The sequence below is a fragment of the Gavialis gangeticus genome, unplaced genomic scaffold (genome assembly GCF_001723915.1).
Source record: "Gavialis gangeticus isolate Ggan-Ray unplaced genomic scaffold, GavGan_comp1, whole genome shotgun sequence".
Lineage (NCBI taxonomy): Eukaryota > Metazoa > Chordata > Crocodylia > Gavialidae > Gavialis > Gavialis gangeticus.
In genome coordinates, this window is record NW_017729032.1 from 246559676 (window position 1) to 246586902 (window position 27227).

Genomic DNA, 27227 nt, shown 5'->3' on the forward strand with positions numbered 1-27227 from the left:
TGAGGTATTACAAAAAAACAGATTTAATTCCACAGATTTAGACACTTGGCTCCAGAATCACCACGCTCCAAAACCAGATTAAGAATGGTTCATTTTAACATACTGTGTTTCCACAGTGCCCTCTTTGAAGATTTTATTCCATTCCTGATTGTAACAGGTTTCCCCTTCAGTCAATATCTCCTGAAGTCCTGTAAGGCGTCACTGTTACACGAGGGTCCTATTCCCTGACTCTCAGCTGTCCGTTACTTGTCTCTGCCTCTTCCGCATGTTCAAGCCATGACACTCACAGGATGAGCCACAGAGCTGAAAAAAAGACAATCATGGAAGTTCAACGAGCCAGTCATGCTGTCTGAGCACAGAGGAGCTGCTCTTCTTTTCTCTTATACCTGTCGGTACTACAGAGCTGCAGCCAGCCAAAAGGAGAGGTACCAGAACAGTGGGTTAAACCAGTACAGCCTCAGAGTGCCATGTGCTTCTCTGGGGCCTGCTTGTGTGCCAAGTAGAGGAAGAGGATGCTGGAGAGCGCGCTAACCAGGAATATGACATCAAACCAACGGTGATAGAAGTTGAACTGCAGCTCCCCCAAGACTTCTGTAATGATAGTGCGGTACTCTAGCGGCATGCTCATTCGGATCAGGAGCACTGAAGAAACAAAGTACATCCCCTGCAAAAAAGACCCAGGAAATGTGTCAGCTAAGTATTTCACAACTGGCTGCTCTTGATGAGATGGGACAATGTAGCAAAGGCTGGCCGGCTGGTCTGCATACTCACCATGATCTGTGCCAACAGCAAAACAATAACATTGGAAGACTTGCTGCTGGAGATGGCATAGAAGAACTGTAAAGAGGAAAAAAAGCAACTGGAAATAGGTTTCTTGGCACTGGGCAGGTTTGTGGTCCCGCGCATCAGAATGTGGAAGGAGTACACATTCCAATCTTTCCCCATCAGTGCTAGAAACCAGCACTGAAAGAAACATATACCATGCTTCCTGGGGGGTTATACACACTTTTTAAAAAGGAGCAGGACCCCACCTGCAGAACAGCCAAGTGCTGAGCATTTAAGCACATCTCACTGAACAATTTACCAATGTTGTTCAGCCAGCCTGCATAGAGACTCAAGCCCCTCAGAATAGATTCTAGCCCAGCCCCTCACCCCAGTCCAATTTGAAGAGTAGAATAGCTGAGTCTCCCCACTGTGTGCAGACATGATTTACCTATCACTGTACTAAAGAGTTAATTCTCTGCCAGTTCTACAGAAATGCCCTGTCATTTAGATGCAGCGATCCAGACCCTACACACCAGTCCATAGGCTGGACTAACAAATCCCACCTGCCACATCACACTTCCTTTCTTAACATCTCCCACTCTTCTCAGAGGTAACACTAGGGATGAATGTAGACTGCACACCTGGCAACAATTAGGGCCATAACCGCTAGACCTGATTCACGCAGGTAGTTGGCAGTTAAAGCTATAGTAACCAATGGATGATGTAGGAACATGCTCATGATAAAACAGACTATAAAACACTTATTAGTTGCTAGTTAGAACCCTAACATTTCTTGCATTGCTCTGTGCAAACAGGAGGCTCTTATACCATGTTCAGGGACTGGAATGGCTATGGATGGTCCTGTTAAGTTGTTCCATGTTAATAATAAAAAGCTAGCCTTTGTTTCATCTCTATGAGCACTTTACCCCCCAGACCCACTCCCAGCAAGGACCAACATCCCAGTCCTTTTCAGATCCTATTTGTTCACTCCCTATATATAGATATCACAGGCCCTACAGACCTAGAAAGTTTACAGTGTGTCCTCCTTCCCTAAGTTAGAAAAACACAGGTCTCATGGACTACAATTACAAGACAAGCTTCTGGCCAGATGTACCTTTGTGAGTGTGATCAATAAGCCCCTGATGGAGGTGACGATGATTATTCCAACAAGGATAAAGGAAATGTGCTGTGACCAGAATTTTACCTGTGGCAACAAAAACAGGAAATGGTTAAATCCCTAGAGCTATCCCTGCATATAATATGCATGGGTGTACAGCCAACAAGATCTCTCAATTCTCATATCCAGACACTTGCTGCAGTCAGATTTAGGTACTTACATGTACTCGTATCACACAAATGTACCCACCTGTACTTAACATGTGCAATTACATCTACATGGTATATGCACAGATCTAACCTACATGAATGAAGTAATTGTGAACACAAAGTGGTGCCTTACAGAAAAGTAAACACAAGAACACACACACAATACGCACATATATAAAATGTGATTGATTTGTAGACAAATGCAATATATGAGACAAGGCCACTGAAGTGTTTCCATCAGTTCCCAAAAACGACATAAACCACTGCCCTCTTCTGGCTATAGCCTACAGAAGATACTGTTAATATTATGAGTGGTCCTGGTAGCATCTCTCATTAAGGTTGCCCAAAGAGTCTCCGAAGCTCTATCTTGCATATGCTTCTAACTGTGCCAATCAAAGAGTTTGGGCTGATATTTTCCATTCTTGGTCCCTGTGCATGTATAGTACTGGGCTATTGGTTTCATTTTTGCTTTTAAATCTCAACCTAAACAGTTCAGCTGTTTTCCAGTAAGGTTAGGGGAAAATGTGCTACTCTACTTGTGTGAAAATAATTCTGACCATCTTTTCTTAGGAACGCACCAGTGCCCAATTCTTTGACGCAAGAGATATAAAATTTGGTAGTGGGAGAACTGTGCATCAAGGATGTAGCTTTAGATGTCCTTCCAAAAAATCCACCTACATTTGGCCTAGCTATTAGCCTTGGGGAGGGAGGGCGGGGCACAGAAATCACAGTGCACACATGCTGAAGCACTTCAAGATAGATGAGGTAAAGAGAATGAGCCTGGGATAAGTGGGCCTGGGCTATGAAAAGAGAAGACTGGGACAGGATGAGGCATTGCCACAGTTTTGGGGAGGAGGAGAAAAGCCTACATCTGACAAGGACCTTCCAGAACTGACATTCCTCCTACTGAGTCTCATCAGTCAGCTGCCTACCTCAAATGGTAAATGCTCGAGTTGAGCACAGTTCTTGTGGGTATCTAAAAGATGCATTTTTTTCCCTCAGTTAGCTATTTTAAAAAACCCAACCCCCTGGAAGACACACACACACACACACACACACACACACACACACCCACACACACACCCACACACACACACACACACACACACCCACACACACACCCACACACACACACACACACACACACCCACACACACACCCACACACACACACACACACACACACCCACACACACACCCACACACACACACACACACACACACCCACACACACACCCACACACACACACACACACACACACCCACACACACACCCACACACACACACACACACACACACCCCCCCCATGATGGGACAGCATTATTAAACTAGCAAAGCCAAGTGCTCAAAAGATAGAAAATGCTTGTGCAACCTTAATCCAAATCCTTTATGCGCATCCACATGACACTGTCTAATTACATGAAGGCATGCTGCTTTTTGCCCAGGATTACTATCTTCTTCAGTGCCCAATAAAGAACTGCTCCAAGGATGAATCAGGGCTGTGCAATGAAGGAGGGCACTGTCTGCAGGAACCCTGCTTCCGTGGCAGTATTTGGAAGGTGTGTAGCCAATGAGGCAAAAGGCTGCAAGACAAAGGAGGTCTCATCTTAAGGTAATTGAATGCTATCCCATGAGAACTAACGGGATTTCATCTCTGCCTCTGTCCTGCCAGTCAAGTTCTTTATACTGAGCTTTTTACAGATAACTGATAATTATGATTCTCATTTTCTATGTGTCTGACTAGAAACCTTAGGGTCTGATCTGCAGTTCACTTACAGCTGCACTGAAGTCAGAGGAAGCTCTATTTTCAACCGATTTGGGGCTATGTAATGCTAAGTAGACTGAAAAAAATCTGACCTGTCATCTCAGACTCATCACTTAAAACGATCACTCAAAATATTGGATGCTGTGTCTTCTCCTCCCTTTTGACACATCAGGAAACTGCCCCTTCTACAGCACCTGCTATTTAAATACTCTGCAAGCAGTTAATTTAGACTCAACAGCTCCTGTAAGGCAGGCTCATTTCACAGATGGGAAAAATGAAATGAGGAACTTGTACAATTGAACAGCAGGGCCAGAAATAAAATCCAGACTGCCTGGCTCCCAGTTCTCAGTATAAGAAAGTCCCCTCTGCCAGTTAGTGAGAGGACCTATAGAAACAACTGCATTTAGAAAGTGCAGTCAGAACACTAGCATCCCAATTGACAGACTAGGGGACGGAAGCCAGGACAAAGAAAACAGGAAGTCTGTCTCCCTAGTCCAGTAAAAGAAAATCATCAACAAATAAGACTGACTACAAACTACACTAACCAAAAAAGCACAATACAAAGGGGACGCAACACAGCATTCTTTGTCACCCCGTTTGAAGAGGTGATACTTTCCCTGGGGAAGCAAAAGAATTGAAACCTGTTATAGAATTATGCCTGACAAAAAAGAGTAACTTTGGATGGAGCACAATTTGAGACTAGTTATGGAAATAGTATGAAGACAGTTATTCAGTTAAATACAAGAGAAAGGAGATACTGCACAGAATTCAAAGATTTGTAAAACACACTAAATATGGAAGACTTTGTAACAGCATACATAAAAATGCACATGTAGGGAACAGACTGGTGGATCAGGCCTTTGATAAAAGAATATAGCCTTTCACTTCTAGGCCTATGCTCCATTTCAAACCCAGGTAGCTGGAACAGAGTGCAGATGGTATTTTAGTCAATATGAAAAATGGTGGTGTCATCTGTTCAGTCCCTGGAGAACCACTAAGCACATCAGAAAACTGTTTCCAGTTAGTGTCTCAGCAGAGACAGTAAAGAAAAGAAGGGGGAATAGAAGCTGAACTGCCCGGCTTCCCCTACAGGCTGTCCCTCAAGGTCAAGGCTGAAGTAGTTTGATGAGCAGTGTGGTGATCCACTAACTTGCATTAGACCTGTTCTGTGGGCAAATAAATGGCAGATAATCCTCATTATTAACTTTGCTAGGAACATGATTAAAAGTTGTGCTCTATGCAAATGATCTGCCTACCTATCACTTATAAGACAGGCTGATGACTATGGCTAGACAGAGGGAGGTAGTTAGCCATGTTAGTCTGAAGTCAGAAGACACAAGCTTTCATGAACCCAAGTTCATTTCATCAGATGCTGTAAAGATTACTCTGCTCTACACTGTCCTTTCACACCCTCTGATGAAGTGAACTTGGGTTCATGAAAACTTGTGCTCAGATATGGGCACATCTATAGGTGAGCTTTAATGCGCATTAGCCTATTTTAAGAGCATTAAAGCATAACAAAAAAACTGCTTTCATTAATGCATATTAAAATAGGCTAATGCAGCTTTTTCTAGTACCTCACCATGGAGATACTAAATTTAATGCATCTTAACAGAAGCACATTAATGAACATGTAGATTTGCCTTATATATCTCATTTAGTTAGTCTATAAAGGTGCATATCTACCCTGCCTTCTATGGACAGAGACAGACTACATCTATTTCTAGCATGGGGACAGGTTGGAGTCAACATGTCATAAAAGGTACTTCAGTAGGAAATACATGAAGGTCACGCTCTCCATCACAAAATTATGCTCATATATTAATGTACCAAAAGCAAAGTTCCCACTACTTTTCCCACCCTCAAAATTGAAAAGGGACTACGATCTGTGACCCAGATCCCCCCTGATCCCCATGCCTTCCCCTCCACCCCAACTCACTCAATAGCAGGTTATGTTGTAAGGGATAAAACAGGAATTACTAAGTGAATGAGGAATTTAAATGGCTCTCACATCAAACTGGATTCCTAGATAATTTACAGTGATCTCAATTCCTCTTGTGACTGGATCAGTCTTCCCAACTCGATCAAATACAATATTGATGGTTGCCTGAAAAAGAGAAATATGCATCACTGCAAGAGAACATGGCATACACACCACAGCAATGGGTAAGACATACATGCACACCTTTTCCTTCTTTTCTGCTGTATAGGACTATTCAAGGATTAAAATAAAGTTAACTGAGAACATACAAAATGCATGGGCCTTGCTGTTCTGATGCACTATAGAGTCAGATACATGCAAAGAGCTACCTCACACAGATAGCAATCCCATTTGCAGACTCCAAAAGCAGGGAACAGAAAGAAAAACTGAAAGACTACTCTCGAGATGCAGACCCAAAGCTGCGTGCAAAGTACAATCTAGGAGAGATACAACTCTCCAGGTAAACTGTATCTAAGAACAACAAAATAAGACTTTTACATACCATGAAGATTTTCCAGACACAATAGATGGAGAAAAAGTAGCCCAGAAAATTAAAGTATTTCCCCTGGAAAGTTCTGGAGTATTCTATTCTCTCCTGAAGAGTGGGAAAAAAACATAATAGTTCCATGTTCATCACAAGAAATTCTGTTCATACATTTTAAACCAGCATCAATAATACTCACGACTACCTTGTCCTTCCACAACAATTTTCATCACCCTTATGTTAATATAGAAAGCTAAACACTCATGTGAGAGAGGTCAGTAAATAGCATCTGCTCTTTCAAATGGGAAAATTAAGGCACTGAAGGGGTAAGTGGCTTACCAAAGGTGCCACACTAATGGAATGACAGAGCTGGAGAGAGAACACAGGTCCTCCAGACTGGCAGTTCTGATTGCCACTAAACTGTGCCCCCTTCTTAAATTACAGCATTAACTCATGTTACAAATCAGCATGAACTTCAGAAGAATCTGAAAACTCAGCCCTGAAGTACAGTGAGAGGCCAGGAGAGGCTGCACTATAGTGAAAGACCAGGCTGCAAAAGAAGTCTAGGATAGGGCTTTACAGAGGAACTGCAGGTAAGCCCCTAAGCTTCCCCCTCTTTCCTCTCCTAGCACAAGCTCAAATCACTGCCTTTTAAGGCAGGATACTGGAGCCAAGACATATTTGAGCTGGGGGAACACTGCCATCCAATTCCCTAGGTTTGTTTGTTTGTTTTCAAGCTTTCAGCAGTTTTCATCTTGGCCCACAGAATATGAATTCAGTTCCTCCTGCCTAATTCCATTTCTCCTCTCCCAAACTGTCATCGCTGTCAGCTTGTGTATCTGACATCTGGATGGTTTCCCTGCTCCATACCTTTGTTGCATGCAGGTCAGCAGTTTCCAGAAAAAGCTGCCGACTCAGCTCTTCCAAAGCATCCACTTCCTGCTGGATAAGGGACAGATCTGGCAAATCATACAAGTCAAGGGTAGGAGCTCCTATAGGAGTTTCACACACATTTCTGAGGCTCCCTCCATTGCTCTGCTTCCTGCAGAGACACAGTCTCTCCTTATATCCTATGAGAAATACCTAGTATGAGACCAGTACTTGAGCGCCCTCTGCTACAGCATAGCTAGGTAATACAACTCCTTTGAAAGGGGATCTGCATTGCAAATGGAGGGACAGCCATGAAAAAATGGAACTGGGTCTCCCCCAAAAACAAACTGCTTTGTTCTTACAACATTCACACCCCCTGAACTCCCTTATGCCACTTCCCCATCTCCTCCACCTACAGGACTCCTGCTGAGGGTTACAGATTGGATGGCTTCCCTACTCCCCATCCCTCTGGCCTTCACGTGGCTACAGAACCGTACCCATAGGGCTCTAAGTAAAGCTCCTTGCCTCTCCACTGAAGTATTATTAACATTGGACACTTCAAAGCAGTCTAGGTAGTTTGGCAGAAATTACTGCCTCTCTACAGCTCTAACCATTGAACAAGGTCCCTCTTTCTCTTTCCTCCCTGCAGGAACCCTTCCTATCCTGTTGTCATTCAACTATTTCCCCAGGACTGCACATACCTGAGCAGGCATCTCACACTGCGCAAGCTCCCTGGGGCAGAGCATATATGGGGGCCTGTGATTTGTGAAGTGCTGTATGGTGCACCAGCCTCCACATCTGTTTTTTCCTATTCACATTTCCTTTCATCTCAGGAGGGCACTTTGCTGCAGCCAAACAGTCTGGCACCAGCACACAGACAAAGGATACTCTCACTGCCTGGGGCAGATGTTGTAACACTCTTGATCATGCCCCAGAAGCCAGTGGGCTTATTGTGCACTTCCCCTCTCTGGAACATTGTCCTGTGGGCCATTGCTATCCTGAAAAGAGAGACAATTCAAGTCCTCACTAAAGGATGCCATGAAACTCATTCAGCACAGACCAATACCCCTGCTGATGTGGAACCACCAATCCTGTTCCGTAAGAGACACCCTACACCCTACCTTGTCAAACCAGCTGCTACTCTGTTCACTTGTCAACCAATACATTATTTTGACCTCTCTTTAAAAATTACAAAATGGATTTAAATGCAACTACAGAGTCACATGTGTTATCAGCCATGTGGCCTACCAGCCTCCCTTCTCCCATAAGCTCCCCCTAAACCTGTGACTCAACTGCTTCACAATCCCAAGGAAGACCACAAGGCTTGTTGCATCCTGCTGTCCCACAATACGCTTCCCTGTCATTGGACAAGCGCTCCCTCCCCAGTGCTGTCACAACTGGATGATGCATAGCAATACTCTTTGATACTCAGTCATTACTGGGCTGGGTGACCAGATTTAATGAAGCAGGCTCTCATCATGGCAATACAGAACTGGAAGCTTTGTTGCCTTCGACCACCTGCATGTGACCTCAAAAACTGGTTCAAATGCAAACATAGCTGCTGTGCATTATCCCTCATGTCCCCATCTATGCTGTGTCATAATCCCTACAAACGTTGTCGTCTCCAGCCTCATTGCTTCACACCTCTCTCCACTGAAACGTGCGAACTACTTATCCACCCCTAAACCAAGAGCTATTCACGGTACTGTTGATGCAATCCGCCATTCAACTGTGCTTATGGGGCCCCTTTTTGTTATCTGCAGGCAGCAGAGCTACATTTGGCATCCAGCCCTCTCCAAGATCATTGATAAGCAATGTAATCAAAATCACCCTTCATTCCCAACTCAAAATACTGACCTTTGTGACTCCTAGCACTCCAGAGGAGGAGCAACAGCCACGGACTTCCAATAACAGAGAACTTATCGCTGTTTAATCCCTCCCAATGTATCCCCACTCCAACAAGAATAGCTTTTTTAACCTTGCTCCCCACCCCCGCAGAATCGTGGACCCTATTTACAGCCCTATTTTATCCTTAAAGATTGCCAAACACCTTATCACCTGCAAGCAAGACAGTGCTGCAGTTATTTCTAGGGCAAAGTGCAGCAAACAGCCAAATAAACAACAGTATGGACAGCAGGAGTAGATATGGCCTGAAACTGTGTCCACATTTGGGCCCCCCCACAGACAGGATGTGGACAAATTGGAGAGCCCAGCAGAGGGCAAAGAAAATGGTTATGGGGCTGGGGCACATGACTTATGAGGAGAGGCTGAGGCAACTGGGCTTAATTTAGTCCAGAGAAGAGAAGACAGAGAGGATTTAAGAGCAGCTTTCAGCTACCTGAAGGGGGGTCCAAAGAGGATGGAGCTGGACTGTTCTCAGTGATGACAGATGATAGAACAAGCAGCAATGGTCTCAAGTTGCAGCAAGGGAAGTTTAGGTTAGATATTAGGAAAAATGTTGTCACTAGGAAGGTCATAAAACAGTGGAACAGGTTACCCAGAGAGGTGGTGGAATATCCATCCTCGGAGGTGTTTAAGGCCCAGCTGGACAAAGCCTTGGCTGGGATGATCTAGTTGGGGATGGTCCTGCTTTGAGCAGGGGGTTGGACTAGATGACCTCCTGAGGTCCCTTCCAACCCTAATTTGCTACGATTCTATGAAATTGCATGGTACTTTTAAGAACTACCGGTATATTTAACATGCATACACAAACCAGCCAGGAACTCAAGGATTGAAGACCACATGCTCAAGATCCCAAACAGAAATTGTATGGGGCTGAATCTATTGTCTAGATAGAAGAATGGTTGATCTGATCCTACGCAGATTTGATAATATGGTTTTAGCGAGTCTAGACATTTCAAACCCAAGGCTTCCAATACTGTGCATTTGCATACAACTGCAAAAAACTTCTACCATGCTAAGAAGCTGAGACTGGTTCAGCCTTTGCTTTACTGCACACAGGAAAATGAGCAAAATGTAGGAGAACAATTCCCATGAAAAAAAACTAGTGGGAAAACTATTTTCAATGCTTCTCTACCACTGAGGAGGAAGAGGCTGGGTATGAGTGCTGCTATGAGAGGAAAAACAGGAAATGTCATGTCTAGCAAAAGGAAAAATAAATCGCTTCCCACCACCACATCGCCTGATAAGCCTGAGGGGCTATCAGGAAGACTTGGGTTTCCATCAATAATTCTGAAGGTGGCAATCAAGCAGCTGACAGGATTGTAATGGCAGCCATACAAAGAAAAACATCACTCATTCCTTTCCCACTTCTGCCCACCAACACTGCACTCAGATTTACAAAAGTCTGCAGTTGAAGCTCTACCTTTATATGCACATTTGTGTCTAAGTGATCCATTGCTTTTGTCAGGGAAAAACAAAACTTGAGCTCCCAAGACAGCTTTCCAAATTGCTAAGAGTCTGTAGCATTTTACATGAAAGGATACAGTTGAATGCAATCCCCAGGTGTTTAACACATAATAGATGCCATTTCTTAATAGCATGGGAAACATGCTAAACCCTCTGGGTGCTGTTTGGCTACTGGAAGATAGGCAAGACCTGGCAGATGCAAGTCCCAATGATTCCCGTACCTTAATCCTAACTATATGCCCCTCAGAGACCTGAGGTGATTTACACTGTAGGTCACAACAAACCACTGAGCACTATAACCCACAGAGACTTCACTTCTGTAGTGTGTGGACAGCTGGCAACCATCTTATAAAACTGTGGGGCCCTACTAAGTCACCTTGGGCTTGATAGAGTCCCTCACTTGCTATATCACTTTGCTCATTAGCTAAGGCTTTAAACTTGTCTTTCTCCTCCCCACTTCGGAATGTAAAATCTAAATAAGCATCTGAAGGGGAACAATTAAAGAAGATATATAAACTAAAAGTTGCCCTGCGGCAGATGTTTTATGGCATCCATGCACCCGGAGCCATATTCAGGGGTTTGCTTCCATCTCTTTGCTGTGTAATACTAGTGCCAAATAGCACTAGAGGGCTACAGATCATAGTGCAGATCAAGTCCTTGATGATCTGCAGTGAGAATACAGCCAAGCCTACACTATAAACTGTTGCTGGCATGGTAGGGCTGGTCAGGGCTGCGAGGAGGTACAATCTGTAAGCTGCAAAACTGTGCCAGCCAAAACCCTTGGTGGAGATACAGATATACCATGCTTCTGCTCTTGTAGCCTAATCGTGCTCAGAGGGCATGGAACAAGCTATGCCAACAAAAGCAGTCTTGCCAATTTAAGCTGTAGTCACACTAGGAGTACTCTGTCAGTGGAGTAAACTTTGCTGGTTATACCAGCAGAGCTTTCCAGACTGAGACCTGGCCCCAGACAACAGTAAAACTTTCTCTACACTGGTCTGTCAACATGCCGCAACTTTGGCCAGGAAACAAAACATCTAGAGGACAGAAGAGAGCTCAGTATCAAAGGAGCAGTTACACGGTTGAAACTGCTAATGAAAGGTCCAGTTGTAGTGGTTTTAGAGGATACAGATGCTCGGTCATTAGAAAACAGGCTGAAGCTAACCATGTATTTCATGCAAGCCAAACTGCAAAATAGCAGCAATTTATTCAGTGCCACTTCAGAGGAAACAGAGACTGTTTAGGGCATAAACCTCCATGACAGAACAAAACAGATCATGCTATCAGGCCACTAAACCAGTGCAACAATGAAATAAACATTTCCAACCTAGTAAGGTCAATTGTTTCAAGAACTCTCAGTCAGTTATGTAACTATTTCCAACCTTTCATAGAATCACACAACAGTAGAGCTGGAAGGGATCCCGTGAGGTCATCTAGTCCAGCCCCCTGCTCAAGGTAAGGTCAACCTGGACAAAACCATCCTAGTCAAGTGTCTGTCCAACCTACTCTTGAAAATTTCCAGGGATGAAGAGTCCACAGCTTCCCTAGGTAACCTGTTCCAATGCTTGACCACCCTCATAGTCAGAAAGTTCCTCCTCATCTCTATCCTAACATTCCCCTGCTGCAGCTTGAAGCCATAGATCCTAGTTCTCTTCCCCATGGCCCCAGAGAAAAGTCTATCTCCATCCACTTTGTAATTGCCCTTCAGGTACTTGAAGACTATTATTAAATGCCCCCCGGCTCCACTAAGTTCTCTCTTCCCCAGACTAAACAGCCCTAGTACTTTCAGCCTTTCCTCATAAGTCATGTTTCCCAGGCCTCTAATCATTTCTGTTGCTGACCAGGAATGTAGGTCTGACAGCTAAAAGCTTGATGGCACCAAGTTGATTTTATCCCCACAAGATGTAAACCTGTGAGCTAAAACATCTTTCCTCTGCAGCATTCTCCTCACCTCTTTTTTTTGCTGATGATCATATCCATGGTTTGAAGAAGACGGCGCTCCAGTGCAAGGATATCTGCATCTGTAACATTCCTGCAAGAGGCATGCAGCACCCCATTAGCCATGGTACTTCATTCCAGGGAGAATGGGAAGGATGCAGAGAATTAAATGGGACAAACAAACAGGATCTGAAAGACCCATGCAAGCAGAGCACATACCTGTGATGGAAGGGGTCCTGCAGTGCACACAGGAGAGCTAAGGGCAGTGTGCCTGAGGGGCTAGGGAAAGGAAAGGCACCAAGGCCAAGCCTAAAGGGGAACCTGAAGGGCAAATCTCTAGAAGGAAAGTACAGAAAAAATTCCATGAGGCTGCTCTTACCTGAGAAAATAGGACATGTACGTGTACGGACAGTTGACAGCACCGAACCCCGACAGCAGAGCCATGAGTGTCACTCCAATTACGCCCACCCGGCTGATGAGCTGCTCTATGGACAGGATCCCTGAGAGAGAGAGAGACGAGACAATATCAGGAACCATCTGCTTTTCCTGTCCTGTTCAAGACATCAGTGCCCTCACAATGGAACATGCTCACTCACTCAATTACTTATCAGAGCTAATGGCCTTCACAGTCCAGGTGCTGAAGGCAATTAGAAGCAAGTGCAGGCAGCAGATAGGGAAGGAAGGAAAGGAATGAAACTCAGGGAGGCATGTGAAACTCTAAGGCTTAAAAACCAGTCAGGAAACCTGAGCTAAGAAAGGACCCACAGAAGACTGGGAAGGGGCTCCCCCACTGCCCTTCTGGCCCATAGTGGGGTCTCAGCAGTGCTCTTTGGTCTTATTACATCTCCTGTCCGATATGTCCCTTATACAAAACCCGCTGCCACAACTAGCATACACAGCACCAGTGCAGTTACTCTCAGCAAAGGCACCACAAACTAACTAAACCATAGAAAGAGATTTGTGTTCTTGAGGTCTCCAGCAAAATACAGCCAGGGCTGTCCTGGGTTTTAGTGCAGTGGTTCTCAACTAGGGTGTTGCAAGCTCCTTCCCGAGGTGTTGCAATGCCCTAGAACTACCCTGTTATGTCCAGAAGCAATCCCTTCATATCCTATGTAATACACCCTTGCAGGACAGTAGGGTTGTGGCATGAGAGAAGCAGTGTATGCTGCTGCTACATCTATCCATATAGGGAATGAACAAAAGTTATTGGCCTGCTATCAAAGTGGCATTTTGCATTAGCATTAAATTCATACTACAAAGTGTGTCTTCAGTGTAATAAAGCATTAAGTAGGGCTTGCATTACAACTAGGGCTGCTACCATACCAAGGGCAGATGCCCTGATTAAGTTACATTTGCCCTTCCCTGTCCTCCATTCAGCCCAAGCTTTCCTGGGACCCTGTGCCATGCACATCTAAATGCAAGCGACTCTTCTGGGGTGTAGAACCAAATATAAAGCAGCTGCCACACACAGCCTATTTGGAGTTTATGTGAGTGTGAAGCTGAGGTGGCTGAGAGCCAGACCACATTTCAAGCTTCAGGGAAGGGGAATAAATGATAAAACAAGGCCGAGAGGCTTAACAAAAGGAGACTGGGACCACAGAGTCATGCACAGCTACACACAAGTTTACACCAGCTACAAGCTGGACAACAGCACGCTGGCCTCCTGCCTGACATGCTAGCAGGTACCAGCATTTAAAATGCAGAGGCTGTTTCAATGACATTTAAAGCAGGGTTTCTAAGTCTTTGTGGCTTCCCTTTCTTGTAATCAGGTGGAGATTGCAGACAGTGCTCATCTTATAAAGTGAGCGTGGCAGCAATAAGAGTTTTAATGAGAAATGAATGTAAATGTACATTAAATGTGCTAATTCAGCAGGGGGCGCTCTTCTCTCAGGAATCTCTCAAGCCAAGAGGCCCTTGGCACAGAAAGGGCACCACGCTGCCAGAAGCATGCCCATGTAAGAAATGTAAAAAATAATGAGGTACCAGACACCTGCAGATGACAGAGGTTGTCTGGCACTTTGCACAAAGTTAAAGAGGATTAGCCCCACAGCTCTGGCCAAATCCCACCAGGGTAGTTTATCTGCCAGCTCAAGAACTCTCTGCAGCTTCTGATGGATACTCAGCACTCTCCTCCAGCCTCTCTAGCTGTGTGCAGTGTTGTTCTGTTACTAATCCCCTGTTGTATTCCATCCCAGGGGAGGGAGGAAACACTTCATTGATGAGTGAACTTTCAGTGGTGATAATTGCTCAGAAGAATCAAAATGCTTGGGAATTAAAAATAACATCTGTCAATAGTCAAGGCATCAGACAAGCCTGTAAATTTCTCCCTTCTTATTTCCAATCTGAGTTGACCAACACAGGAAAGATTGATCAATTAAGCCTTTAAATCCTGATTCTGCAGTTACTTCAATGCAGAATTCTCTGTAGTTTCAAGGGGAGCTGGAGAATAACGTGATAGCACAGAACAAATTTCAGGAATTCAGTTCAGACTGGTCAACTGGGGTTACTGATTCTGTCATTTTCCCCTCCTCTTCGGGTTTCCTTTAGGTAATACTTTTCAAAAGAGTGAAAGTAGGGGTCCCCTTGGATCAGATTCAGCTGTTTGAGTTCTGGAAAATACCCCCACACCCCTCCAGTGCCTTAAAAACTGGAAGAAATATGTTAAGTTCTTCTGGATTCCAGATCCCCCTTCCTCCCTCCACTGAAAGCAGTTCAGTTCACAAGGCTGGCACGAGCCAGAGAGCGTAAACAAGGAAGCAGTATACCCACCGAGGAGGCAAAAGCAGCATGTGCATGAAGCTCACCATGTTTTGGACTGAGGATAGGAAATGGGTCTCCCAGTTTCCAGAAGAAATACATGAATGTCAACCAAACAAGACAAGCAAAGAACAGCCTCTTTCTGTGCACTGAGAAAAAGGGGAGAGAAGGAAAAAAAAGCAACCGTTATTAGGAAGTTTCCCTGTCTAAGATTCATTCAGGGCAGCAGAATCACTACATTGGTCCCAAACTATTGCATACAAGTGGGCAAAAGTGGAGCCACCTAACCCAGATACTTCTAGGGCTTTAAGTTATAAGAACCCTGGCTAATTCCAAAGGGCTTATCACCTGCCAGACATGGTATGCAGTAAGGCACTAGCAGAAGGGGCTGTTCCACAGGGAATGTAAAACCCACACCCTAGGACGTCACATGCTACTACAGGGCATGAGGAGAAGCAATGTCCCCACTCAGTTTTTCTAACCAGTGCAGAGAAAGAGCAAAGCCCCAGTTCTACCTTCCAATCACTTCTCCCTGGGGACAGGACAACAGCATGCTAAAAGGGAATGGGCCATATACCTGAGGGAACTAAAGGAATGAAGCAATAGCCCTCTGCTGCAGGGGTTGGGATGCCAGGACAGAGGGTTCAAGGATCCCAGCCCTATTTATAAACTCATATGGAAAACCAGGAAAGAAATGTGACAAGCAGCAGGATCGCTGCATCCCTGTATGTGACCAAACACATACGACTGTACATAATACTTGTCTTGAGTGCTAACCATCACAAGTGTTCTGCTAATTAAAAATAATACTTTTAAATAAAGATAATTTCCCCCTAGGAATTAAGCAATCTAGCTGGTATGAGACAGTAGGTAGAGGGAATCCTCAAGCCCATCAGTGAGGAAGGCGGTGTAGGAATCCTAGCACCATTACAACTGACAATTCCAAAGAAATATGACAAGGAATGCAAGGAATTAATGAGCAGATCAAAATTCAGAAGGTAAAGAGGACATGAAGGGAGATGGAAGACAGAAGAGGCAAAATAAGAAAACACAGAAAGGAAGCATTAAGGATGGTACAAACACCAGTTGTGTTGTAAGGGTGCAGCCAGCAAAGAGTAGTGCTCGCTAAAAACTAACCAATTTCAAGGATTTCTATGGTGGAAAAGAGGGAAAATGATATCGGTCCTGAGAAGTAGGACTAAGGCTGCATAGACACATACAGATAACTTGGAAGAATTCTCCTACGTTTGTTCTCCTGGTATAGAAACTTAGCCAGGACTGCATGTATAGACATTTGAATGCTGAGGCCTGAAGACTAAAGAGCTTGCAGTGCTGACATTGTGCAGCCCTGTGCACACTTTTCAGCATGGACTGCGTGCTCCTCTTGTCTGCCTGGTGACATACTGGAGCAGTGAAGGAGCAGCAGAGTCCAGTGAGCAACACTGTCTACTGGGGCTTTATGCAAGGGGTGTTCCGGAGGACTATGTTGTCTTCAGGAGAAGCCACAGCATGTACAGGTACTTGCACTCCCAAAAGATGAAACTCTCCCGAGAGAGCAAGTTTATTTATCCCTGGTTATTCCCAGGTTAGGTTTCTTTTGGAGCAGCCATTGCTACTCTGGGCAAAAAAATTCTGCGTATCTGTATGCTTGTGATTTCTCCTGGGACAGCAGTGGCTCTCCCAAGAGAAACTAAATGTCTGTATGAAGCCCAGGTCAACACACAACAGACCATGCCCCCTGCCAGGGATTTCATATTTGTCCCTAGTCAGTATATTTAACAGGCTACTTCTACCCTCAAGCTGCAATATAATGGATAGCAATCAGCAGCAACTGGGGCTGGGGAAGAATGAGCATACGGAAAAGGAACCAGATAACAAGAGGCATCAGCCTGAGGCCTCATCTGGACATGGTGGGAGAAAAAAGGCAAGGACTAGTTTAGTAGGCTTCTGTGTCTCATTTGTTGTCCCACTTTGGGCTCTAAGGATTTATGGTTTACTTCAAACAGTTGTAAAATCCTAATAAGGCTACCACCAGGCACCAGATATCTCTAAGTTACCTCTAAGAGAAAGGGAAGGAACATGAAGAAAAACAACATATGGAAGAGAAGAATAATCTCTCAACCTAATTACAAAGGGTTTGCAAATCCACAGGGGATGTCATGACTTGAATTTGGTGCTCTCTCTCTACTAGTCAGACTTAGAAAGAAGACTAAAAATCTAGCAAATGAACAGAGGAGGAAAGAACAGGAAATGTGGTTAGGAGGGGAAAGAAAAAGAAAGGATTTATAGTTTGGGTGCAGTAGAAATAACTGGAAGAGCAGTGGCTAAAATCAAGCAGGGAGCAATAAATAATTACAGTAAAATCCCTATTACCCAGCACAAGTGGGGAACGGAAGGTGCCGGTAATCTAAAAATGCCAGTTACCTGAAGCACAGGGGTTTCTGGCTGGTCGCAGAGCCAGGAAGTGTTGGGGGTGGTGGTGGCCAGACATGGAGTACAGAGATGGCGGCAGCCGAATGCAGAGCAGTGGCAGCTGCAGAGTGCACCGCGGAGCAGCACTCAGCGTAGCAGAGCAGTGGCAGCACAGGGTAGCCCACGCAGAGCGCCGCTGCCGCATGCGAGTTTCCCACCCCCCTCAGTGTCCAGCTGGTGGAGCAGAAGGGGGTGGGGGTGGCAGCGGCCATACAGAGTGGCAGTAGCCACCACATGTGAGCTTTCCCCTGCTTCCGGCTGGCCAGAAATTCCAGTTAACAGAGTATTCCAGCTAGTTAAACACTGGATAACAGGGATTTTACTGTAGGTCTTATGAAAAGGGCTGGAATTTACTAAGCTTGGATATACATTTATTTATATTTTATTTCTACAAGAAACACACTGCGATATGCTGGATGCCCTGAGAATCTTCACAGAGACGGGCAAAGAGGAGTTCCCCACTCAGGACGCTGTCAGAGCAGGAGAGGGTAATATCTTTCAAAGTCTGCCCACAAACTGTGCAAGCTTGCCATGATGAGACTGCATACTCACAAAGTCGGATATTGCTCACAACAAAATACCCAATGTAAAAAGGCACCATAAAGACCAGGAGGAGCAAAATCACATAGAGATTCAGTTTCCAGTGAAAATACCGGGAGCTGAAAGGAACAAAAAGATTACTCAGTGCCTACTTGAAATGCAAAGGACTCCTCTTAAAGTTAAGATACAGCTCCAGCTACCCCTTGTGACTAAGCCATGCAGCTGAATAATACTGGCTTAAAACAATGGTTTTCAGCCTGCCTAAGTGCGGTACCTTCCACAACTTCTTGAATTTGACAGCACCCCTGGTTGAAAACCACTTTTGAGCTGCCCCTGCTTATCTGTCATTCTCAACAGGGTATTACCTCATGCTCCTTACCTGTAGGTTTATCATAAAACCCTAATAAAGCAGGAAAGAGCAGAGATAACTCATGACTTTTGTGCTCTGGGAAAAATTCCCCTATGCCACTGGGGTTTGTGTATGGGAGGAAGGAGGGTGGGCTTACCTGCTGCCCCAGGTGTGCCCACATCCAGCTCCCCTGGCTGTGCAATGCAAATGGCAGCTCCAATACAGCAAGACACCGCTGAATGGGCAGTGCAAAGAGCTGCAGCCAGAGTGCATGTTCTCACCACAGTCTTTCCCAGTCTGACCCTGCATGCTCCTCCCAGGAACAGAGGGGTGCATGATACCACCTGACCAGCGCTTCTCTGATTCCAGGAAGAGCTTGGGGGGTTAGACTGGAAGAAATGCAGGAAGAGCAGCAGCTACTTCTTGATCTGCCTCTGTAGCCAGATTATCCTGGCTGTGGCAGCACCCATGTTGCAACACCCCTGGAAGGAGCTTGCAGTATCCTGGTTGAGAACCACTAAAACCCAGGACAGCCCTGGCTGTATCTTGCTGGAGACCTCAAGAACATAAATCCCTTCCTATGTACCTAAACAAAGGAGAGCAATAGGCTTTTGAATCACATACCCTGTGCCCATAATGGCAACACCATTAACTCCAGAATGCACTTAATTGTGCAAGAAGGCAAAATTAGAGCCAAGCAAATACTTGCTTTCTGGTTCACCAATTGAAACAAAAAAAGAACCCAGAAAAAATATGCAGGTTGACCAACCTAAATTTGATGCTATGCTGACCAAATATTCATTTTCAGATGGGCTGTTTTTTTCTAATTAAATATAGATGCATTTTAAAAAGTTTAAATTACATTCTAAGTTTTGTTTGTCCCCCCCCACTCCCTTTGCAGAAATTATATGCCTAGTTCCCCATATAGTCATTGTTTTGGTTGACCTTAAATTGTGGGGTTTGATGCATAAATTGTTTGACTGAAAAATTTCACCTAGCTTTAGGCAAAATGTCTCTGCATTTACTGTTGAACCAAAGTACAAGCACTAGTAAGAATGTCTGTCATTTTTTTTCTGGGTATTGAAACTGTAGATGCGCTTGTATATACTGATGTTTCCATGTACGATTCACAATAAAGAGAATAGTCCTTCTGATATTAGTGGCAGCAAATCTATAGGTTAATAATTAATTATGTGAAGTAACGTTGCCTTTCATCAGGTTTGAATGCGCTGCCTTAAAATTTCTCGGAGTACTCTCTTCTCAGTAAGTAAGAATAAAAAGTTAAATAGGAGCATTGGAGTAGACTATTTTTCTCTATTTTATGTCTTCTTGGATTCCTTTCTGAAGTAAACCTAATGGAAGGTTCTTTTTATATGGAAGGTTTGCTTCATCTAAAAAGCTTAAAAGCATGAAGGGAAATCAAAAGTACCATTAATTTATAGAATACTATCATCTTATTGCAGTATAATTTTTGCTCCTTTGTTAACATCTTATCATTGCATCAACCATCACGATGTATAAAGCAGCTCCTCCTCCTTGTAGTAGCCCTTTTATTTGTCACATTGCAGGGTTCTGTGGGTGTTTCAGTATTGTGTCTTGTAGGTAGATATGAGCATTTAAATTGGAAATTCTGGGGATTTCTTGGGTAAACAATTAATTGAAAATGAGAGGGACAGGACCCAATGGCTCAGAAGACCCCTTCCAGTCTAATCTTCTTATGTTCCAACTGTCTCTTCAGCTGTTAACATTAACAACATTTAACATAACCTGAATTAATCCTCAAAATACTCCATAAGGAACAGTGTAAATATTAACCCTATTTTACAGACAGAGAAACTAAGGCAGGGAGGTAAAAGACTTGCCCTCAAGACCCAGAGTTTGCCAGGAGCAGAGATCACATGGGAACCAAGTAGCTTTTGCCTTCCAAACCCGTCTTTTCCTTGAGAAGCAATAATTAACTCAAAACTAGTTCCAGAGCCCCTAGAGAACCCAGCACTGGCCATGTCCATATTTAGGAAGACTTGCCATGACAGCTCTCACACTCACCTGCTATTGAGCACCCCCAAGATCTCAAAGATGATGAGCTCAAACATGGTACAGGAGAAGGCAAAGGTCACGGAAAAGACCACCTGCACAACATACTGCCGCACCTGCAATGGAGCAAACAGGATACAAGAGTTACATCCATCTTCATAGGCTGCTGTCCATGTACATATCAGACACAAACCATGAGGTGTCTTAGTCAGCAGAGTCTATGATGTGGGGTGCCTTCCCCTGCCAAAATCGAAGATCAACCAGCAGCTGTTAAGAACCAGAAGCCTACATCCATGTCATACAAGAGCTGACTGCAGCGTAATATAGAGGGCTGTTTATGGGGAACACATACTACAGCATGCAGCAAAGATAAACTTGGATAAACATGGAGCACTGCTTGCAGTCTCAGCTGGCCCCATTTCTGAACTAGAGCAATAGGAGGCAACTATAAAATTCTGCAGGGCTGCATTAGGCCTGCCCTCCAGTCATCCCTAGCCTACACAGTTCTCTCTTGTATCACCACAAGTTTTCCCTCTTGTCTGAATGGACCTTTCAGACCACAAATGAGGAGGAAAAATGTTCCTTTTAAATAACTGGAAAGTATAACTGTAAAAGCAAAAAAAAGACTGAAAACTCAAAGGAAGGGGAAGTGCCTGAAAGTACCTTTTACTCATTTGATTCAAAGGCAACAGCATCACTTTGCCATATGCCAAATGACTTTGAATGAAAGGCCCCCTCCTCACCTCATAGTCCTTGAAGAGCTGACGCATGAAGAACAGCCACCCAAATCCAAAGAAGAGCACCTACAAAGAGATGCAAATCAGTTGGCATTAGGAAGCAGTGTGCAAAATGGGAAGCCCAAACGCTTCTGGGGCACACCACATCTGTAAAAGGAAAAGAAAAGGTAAAAAGCACAGAAAGAACAGAGCTTGTTCTCAAAGCAGTCTCTCCAGGGAGGTCCAAGATGACATTACTATGGAAAGAATGAGAGGATAAAGTGAGATGAAAAGCAGCTGACAGCATATGCTGCCTTACTTCACACCTAATAATGCAAGACAGCAAGGGTAAGTAGGCAATATACTACATCAGTTATGGGATATAATCTTTCCCCATTCCAGACCAACACAGTTCGACCTGCAGAACTGGTAATGTAGTTCCATCCACATTTCAGGGCTGGATCCCAGCATCCCAAGGGCTCCTCGAAATCAGTCTTTCCTTCTGAATCTGAAAAAACTGGTCCCACATTAGTGCTAGGCAATGCCTTGAACATGCCTACCATTTGCAAACCTTGCAGTCACAGGGGCCATGAAACTGCTTAGCTGCCATCAGTTTCAGAGCTTCTAACAGACATCCCAAGATTTCACTCCTTGTGTCCAAGATTTTGGTCCCCTTAGCCTTAATGCACTTCCTCAAAATGCTTTAGCAAGAGCAACTAAGTTAAATGCATTTAAGGTGAAAAGTGGTTTTGAAGGTAAGAAAGGGAGTTCCAGAAGAGTCATGGCAAAACAAGCAAAAACAAGTCCTTAAGAAAGTTACAAGGGAAAAACTAGACTGGCAGGGTAAGCCAATAACGTTTTGTCTCAGAAAACACCCATCACCAGTGATTCAAAATCCTTTAAAAATAAACCTTAGCACAGCCTCAGGTACCCTCACAGGAAGCAGATCAAGTATCATACCAATTTTAGAGATAAGCAAATTCAGAGAAACTGAGTTAAGGTGACTTAGCTAAAAAAAAATTAGTTTCAGAAATTTTGTAACAATAAGGAGGCCTGACCCCAGTTCCTACTTTATCCAGAGACCTACACCCACCTCCCAGAAGCTATCAAACTAAAAAAAAAAGGAAGAATACAAGTTAAGAGACACTAAATAAAAACAGAGCATAGAAATTTCTTTTAAAAACGATGCTTTGATGTGAGAAATGAGGCAAGAAATCAATGGAGGTAAGAGAGGATAGCACCAATTGTGTCATTCTGAGAGCATGTGAAAAGGTGAGCATTCTGGACACAAGATGTAGAAGGCTGTGAACTTTAGGGAGAACAGAGAGGAAACTAAAGCAGTAGAAACATAGCCATGACGAGGGCAATTTCTTTCACTACTCTGGATATAGAAGGATGAGATTTACAGACAGGAAGATCAAGCCCAAAATCTGGGTTAAGGAAGATCAAACAGTTTTGCCTTGGGGAGGGGGAAAAAAAAAAAGCAAAGTCTGAATGAGGACAGTGAATGATAGCAGCCGGAGAAACTGGGGAAGGGAGCAATTCAAAAGCAATTGATAGCAAAAGGGTAAAAATGGCAAGACTTATGACCACCAGATTTAGGTTCAGGCCATTTGTCAGGAAAGCACAATGAGGGAGTGCGATCTGCATAAAATGATTCCAACTCTAAGGCTAGTAAAGAGCAGCTGAAGGAAATGAGAGCTATAAACTAGAAGTGCAAGTCTGTCATCTGACAGAAAAGATTAGAATTAATTTAATACCCCCAAAACTGCAGACACACAAGAGGACATACAATCCAAGGAGGTTACAATATAAGAGACCACAAGCAACTCTGACAAATAAAAGATGGAAAGAAAGGCAAGAATAATAATTTGGCAGAAAGACACAGAGTAATTTAATTAACCAACCTGATGCCCCTGAAGATGATGGGAAGACACAAAGCCTCCAGCACAAACGAAGAGAAGGAAGTAATGATGAAAGGAGGAGCTGTCCAACTGGTAGTCTGTGGGCCACATCTTTGCTACCGCCACTGGAGTTTTGGCCTCCTGCTTCCACCCTTGGGGGTGGGGCAACACAGCAAGGAAAAGGGAGCCTGTAGGTGGGCAACTCAGGGGACCCCAGGGATCCTGTGCAATGTAGCACTGGGTCACTGGCATGGTACTGCAGGGTCATGCCTGCCACACAGTGCAGTGGAGGGACACAGTGTGGTGCAAAGGCACTCAACTACACAGCACTGCACAGCTTAAGGCCTGAACAACATACAGCCCCCAGCCACTCCAAGGTTGGACAGTCCTGATGCAAGGCATGCAATCAGAAAACAAATGGCAGGGAGATGCTTCCTCCAGAGTAGGTGATCAATATGAGGACTGAGGCTGAATTCAAAAAGCAGAGAATACCAACTCATCAGAGGCAAAGAACAGGGGGTGCCCACACACAAGCCTGACTGAGTGCCATGACGCAGTCCAAAGGCAGCCAGACAGCCGTCAGGGAGACCACACTGGGAGGTGGCCAGTTGAATCCAAGGCCCCCAGCACATGTTACACTTTGAGTCACCGAGCAGGAGGGCTGGAAGGGACCTCCAGAGGCCTTTTAGTCCAACCCCCCTGTGTGCAGCGGGATCATCCTTATCCAACCCATCCCGGATAAATCCTTCATCAAAACTCTACATCAGCTTATCGCCAACCCTGGCCTACCAGTGGATTGTGTCTTAAGTGGTTACCTGGCCATTTGTTTATGCAACACAATCAAAACAAGGAAAGAAAGACACAAAACAAAACAAGGAATAAGCCACAAGGTTATTCCCCAAATTAGGGTGAAGACCTTTGCAGCTGGTTCCTAGCACACCATTAACTGCACGTGTGGCCAGGGGGCACCTGCAGAGGAGGCTCCCAGCCCCAGGGGCCTAGAACCATGAAGCAGTAAGAGGAGGGGGTCACAGTCACAGAGTGGTCAGGCTGGGAGGCACCTCCAGAGGTCATCTAGCGCAGCAGTTCTCAACCTTCTTTGTACCAGGACCCATTTGTAAACATCGATGGCCAGTCCCCATCCAGTAAGTAGTTTAAGTAGAAAACAGCCCCCTGGCCCTGCCGGTGCCCCTCACTCCCAACCCACTGCCCCCTGCCCTCAGTCCCACCATGCATGGGGCCATGGGTGGGTGTGCGGGAGATGAGGGGCACCAAGCAGCCCTTTGCAGGCTGGACCTCTGGCAGCTGGCAAGGGAAAACCAGCAGTTTCCCACATTTTTCTCCTTTAAAGGACAATCCATTTTTAAAGTTTGCTCATGACCCTTTCACATATTCTTGCAACCTGCTGTTGGGTCGTGACCCATGGGGCTAAGAAACATTGCTGTAGTCCAACCCCCTGCCCAAGGCAGGATCAGCCCTACCCAAACCATCCCACACAACCGTCCGATAAACCAAGGCTAGGCAACCGCCAGCATGGGTGCCAGAGTGTGGCACGTGACAGCATTTTGCTTGGCACGTGTACCTTGGGGCAGATGGCAGGGAAGGGGCAGGGGCTGCACTGCCACAACAAGGATCGGGCCCCTTGGAGCTCCCACACCATCTGCCCTGACACAATAAAACATCTTACAAGCCAAGTTTGCAGGTGTTTTCGGCTGTCTGTCCAAAAACATTGCCGACTCCTGCTCGAAACTCTGCACTGCCATCAGCAATCCCTGGCACCCAAGGATGACCGGTCTTACCTGGAGGTTGAAAAGCTCTATATAACCTCTATGCTAAACAACACCGAACCCTGCCACAGCACCTGACCCTGTGGCAGGTCAAGGGCAGCCAACGCCCCGCTTGTACGCAATGCAGCAGGAGGAGAGGGAAGGCACGCAGGCTCCTGCGGAGGCCGAAGCACCTTCCCTCTGCCCATGCTTCCTGCTGTGCGGGGAAGGGCACAAGCAGCACCCTACAGCCATGACTGGGTGCAGGAACACTGCTGCCTTTCTTGGGTGGGAAGTGTTCATGCTTTGGACTGGAAATGGCACTGCCAGTATCACGGCTCTAGGGAAAGCCTGGGAGCAAGGGCCAGTGAGTCAGGCCTGACCGCTGATTTTGGGTTGCAAGAATATACAACAGGGTCCTGACCAAACTTTAAAAGGGAGAAAAACGTGAGAAACCATGGCTTTCCCCTTGCCAGCTGCCACAGCTCCGGCCTACGAGGGGCTGCTTAGGGCCCCCTACCCCACACACTGGGGGACAGGGAGCACTGGGTCAGGAGTGAAAAGCACTGTGTTGGGACTGGCCGTCGATGCTTCCAAATGGGTCCTGGTCCAAAAAGGCTGCTAGTTAGTGACTAATTAGTACTAAGGACTATTTAGAGGCGAAGGCTGCCCTCCCCAGGCGCCACCAGCCGGGGTCTCCCCAGTTCCCGCGCTCCCCCGCTTTCCCGCGCTCTCCCCGCGGCCGTTCCAAGCCCCGCCCCCGCCAGCCGGGGAGGGAGAAGGGGGCGCACCTGCGACGTGACCATAATGCCGGAGTCCACGAGGAAGCTCATGGCGGTGCTGCGGGGGGAGTACAAGGTGGCGGCAACGGCGGCGGCTATTCTCCGAGCGCGACCCCGCCCCCTCTCCTGAGCCGCGGACACTTCCGGGTGGGCCCAGTGACGCGCTAGCCCCGCCCACCGACCTGGGACGCGGCGCTGCAGGGAGAGCGCGGGCGTGGCCAGCGGCCAGGGGGCGTGGCGATTGGGTGCAGGCCAGGGGCAGGGGGTGGGACTAGATCGCTGGGGCGGGGCCACGGGGAGAGAGCTGGGGCGGGGCTAGAGAGCGAGAGGAGGCCGGGCGAGGCAGGGGCTAGAGCCTGGGGGTCCTCAAGGGACTGAGGAACCTGTGGTGGGGGAAGGGAGCGGGCCCTCCAGTGCGCACCCTCCCCCGCCAGGTGAGCTGGAGAGGGCTGCTGGGACCCCGAGTTCAGGTGCTCCGCAGGCCGTGACCCCTCTAACCCTGCGGGTAAAGGCCGCACCACACGTGGGTGGCAGGAGGCGCGAAGGTGGGATCCACCATCGGATCCCATTGCAACTTATTACGGCCGTCACGCCGCCGGGCTCAGCCAGCACCAGCAAGGAGCAAGCTCGGCCCGGGGAGAGCCGCAGCAGGGGGTCACAGCTAGGGTTGCCCACTCGGACAGACCCTATTCCGGGAGACTTTTTTTTTTCCCTATGTGACGCAATGTCATTAATTTCATTTTCTTAAAATATCCTACTAACGTCTCCCAGATGGCTTTCAGTAGTCGGGGAGATGGATGCCGATTCCGGTAGACTCCAGGCCAATCCAGGAGGGTGGCAACCCTGGTCACAGCATGTAGTGGACCCCTGTGGCTACGAGCTTTGTGGGCAGCTGGGGCTCTCAGCTGCCAGGGAGCAGCAGTGTGCACTGATGTTAATCAGTGTGCCATTAATGGCGTGGTAAGAACAAGCCACAAAGTTAAGCATTTTTGTGCAATAACTTTGTGGCTTAGTCCTTGTTTTATCATCGATTGCTTTAATGCATGCCCGGGTCACAATTTAAGACCTGATTAACTGGTGAATCATGCCATAAGTGTAATGTGGGGAAGGGGCCTAGGGAGGTGCATCTCCACCTTGGCTTCAAATTAACATGGCTGACTACCTGTTGTCTAAACATGCCAGTGCTGGGCCCCAGCTAGTGGCAACCTGTGCAAGGCTGGTGGGGCACATGGTGCTGACCCCACATTATTTCTCCTTCCTCAGTTGTGCTGTATCAGACTGACCCCACATCAAACACTCCCCTAGTGTCATCTCTCCAGGCAGGTACTTGCTTCAGTAGCCAGGGGGCTACTGCTATGTGAGGGAGTGAGAAGACCAGCAGTCTGCAATATGGGACCTGGGACTGAAGT

At 46.0% G+C, this 27227-nt stretch overlaps 1 protein-coding gene across 1 annotated transcript; it reads right to left on the bottom strand.

Moving 5' to 3' along the window:
* GPR89B (G protein-coupled receptor 89B) lies at window positions 1-25947 on the bottom strand. The gene is made up of 14 exons (XM_019525685.1): window positions 25828-25947; window positions 21394-21453; window positions 20663-20766; window positions 18280-18386; window positions 15303-15404; window positions 12878-12998; window positions 12512-12592; window positions 8080-8189; window positions 7192-7280; window positions 6340-6432; window positions 5868-5963; window positions 1880-1969; window positions 772-837; window positions 1-664 (listed from the first exon to the last, which is right to left on the bottom strand). Exons 1-14 carry the CDS (start codon window positions 25867-25869, stop codon window positions 458-460), a joined length of 1368 nt encoding a protein of 455 aa, XP_019381230.1. The 5' UTR covers window positions 25870-25947; the 3' UTR covers window positions 1-457.
* Window positions 25948-27227: the final 1280 nt, after the last annotated feature.

Bases quoted from the DNA above. Each gene is read 5' to 3' on its own strand.
- GPR89B (XM_019525685.1), bottom strand. From the start codon at position 25,869: ATGAGCTTCCTCGTGGACTCCGGCATTATGGTCACGTCGCAG. The intron at 20,767-21,393 runs GTGAGGAGGGGG...GCTCCATTGCAG, and splicing joins AGCTCTTCAAGGACTATGAG to GTGCGGCAGTATGTTGTGCA. The intron at 665-771 runs GTGAGTATGCAG...TCTTTTTTGCAG, and splicing joins TGCTGTTGGCACAGATCATG to GGGATGTACTTTGTTTCTTC.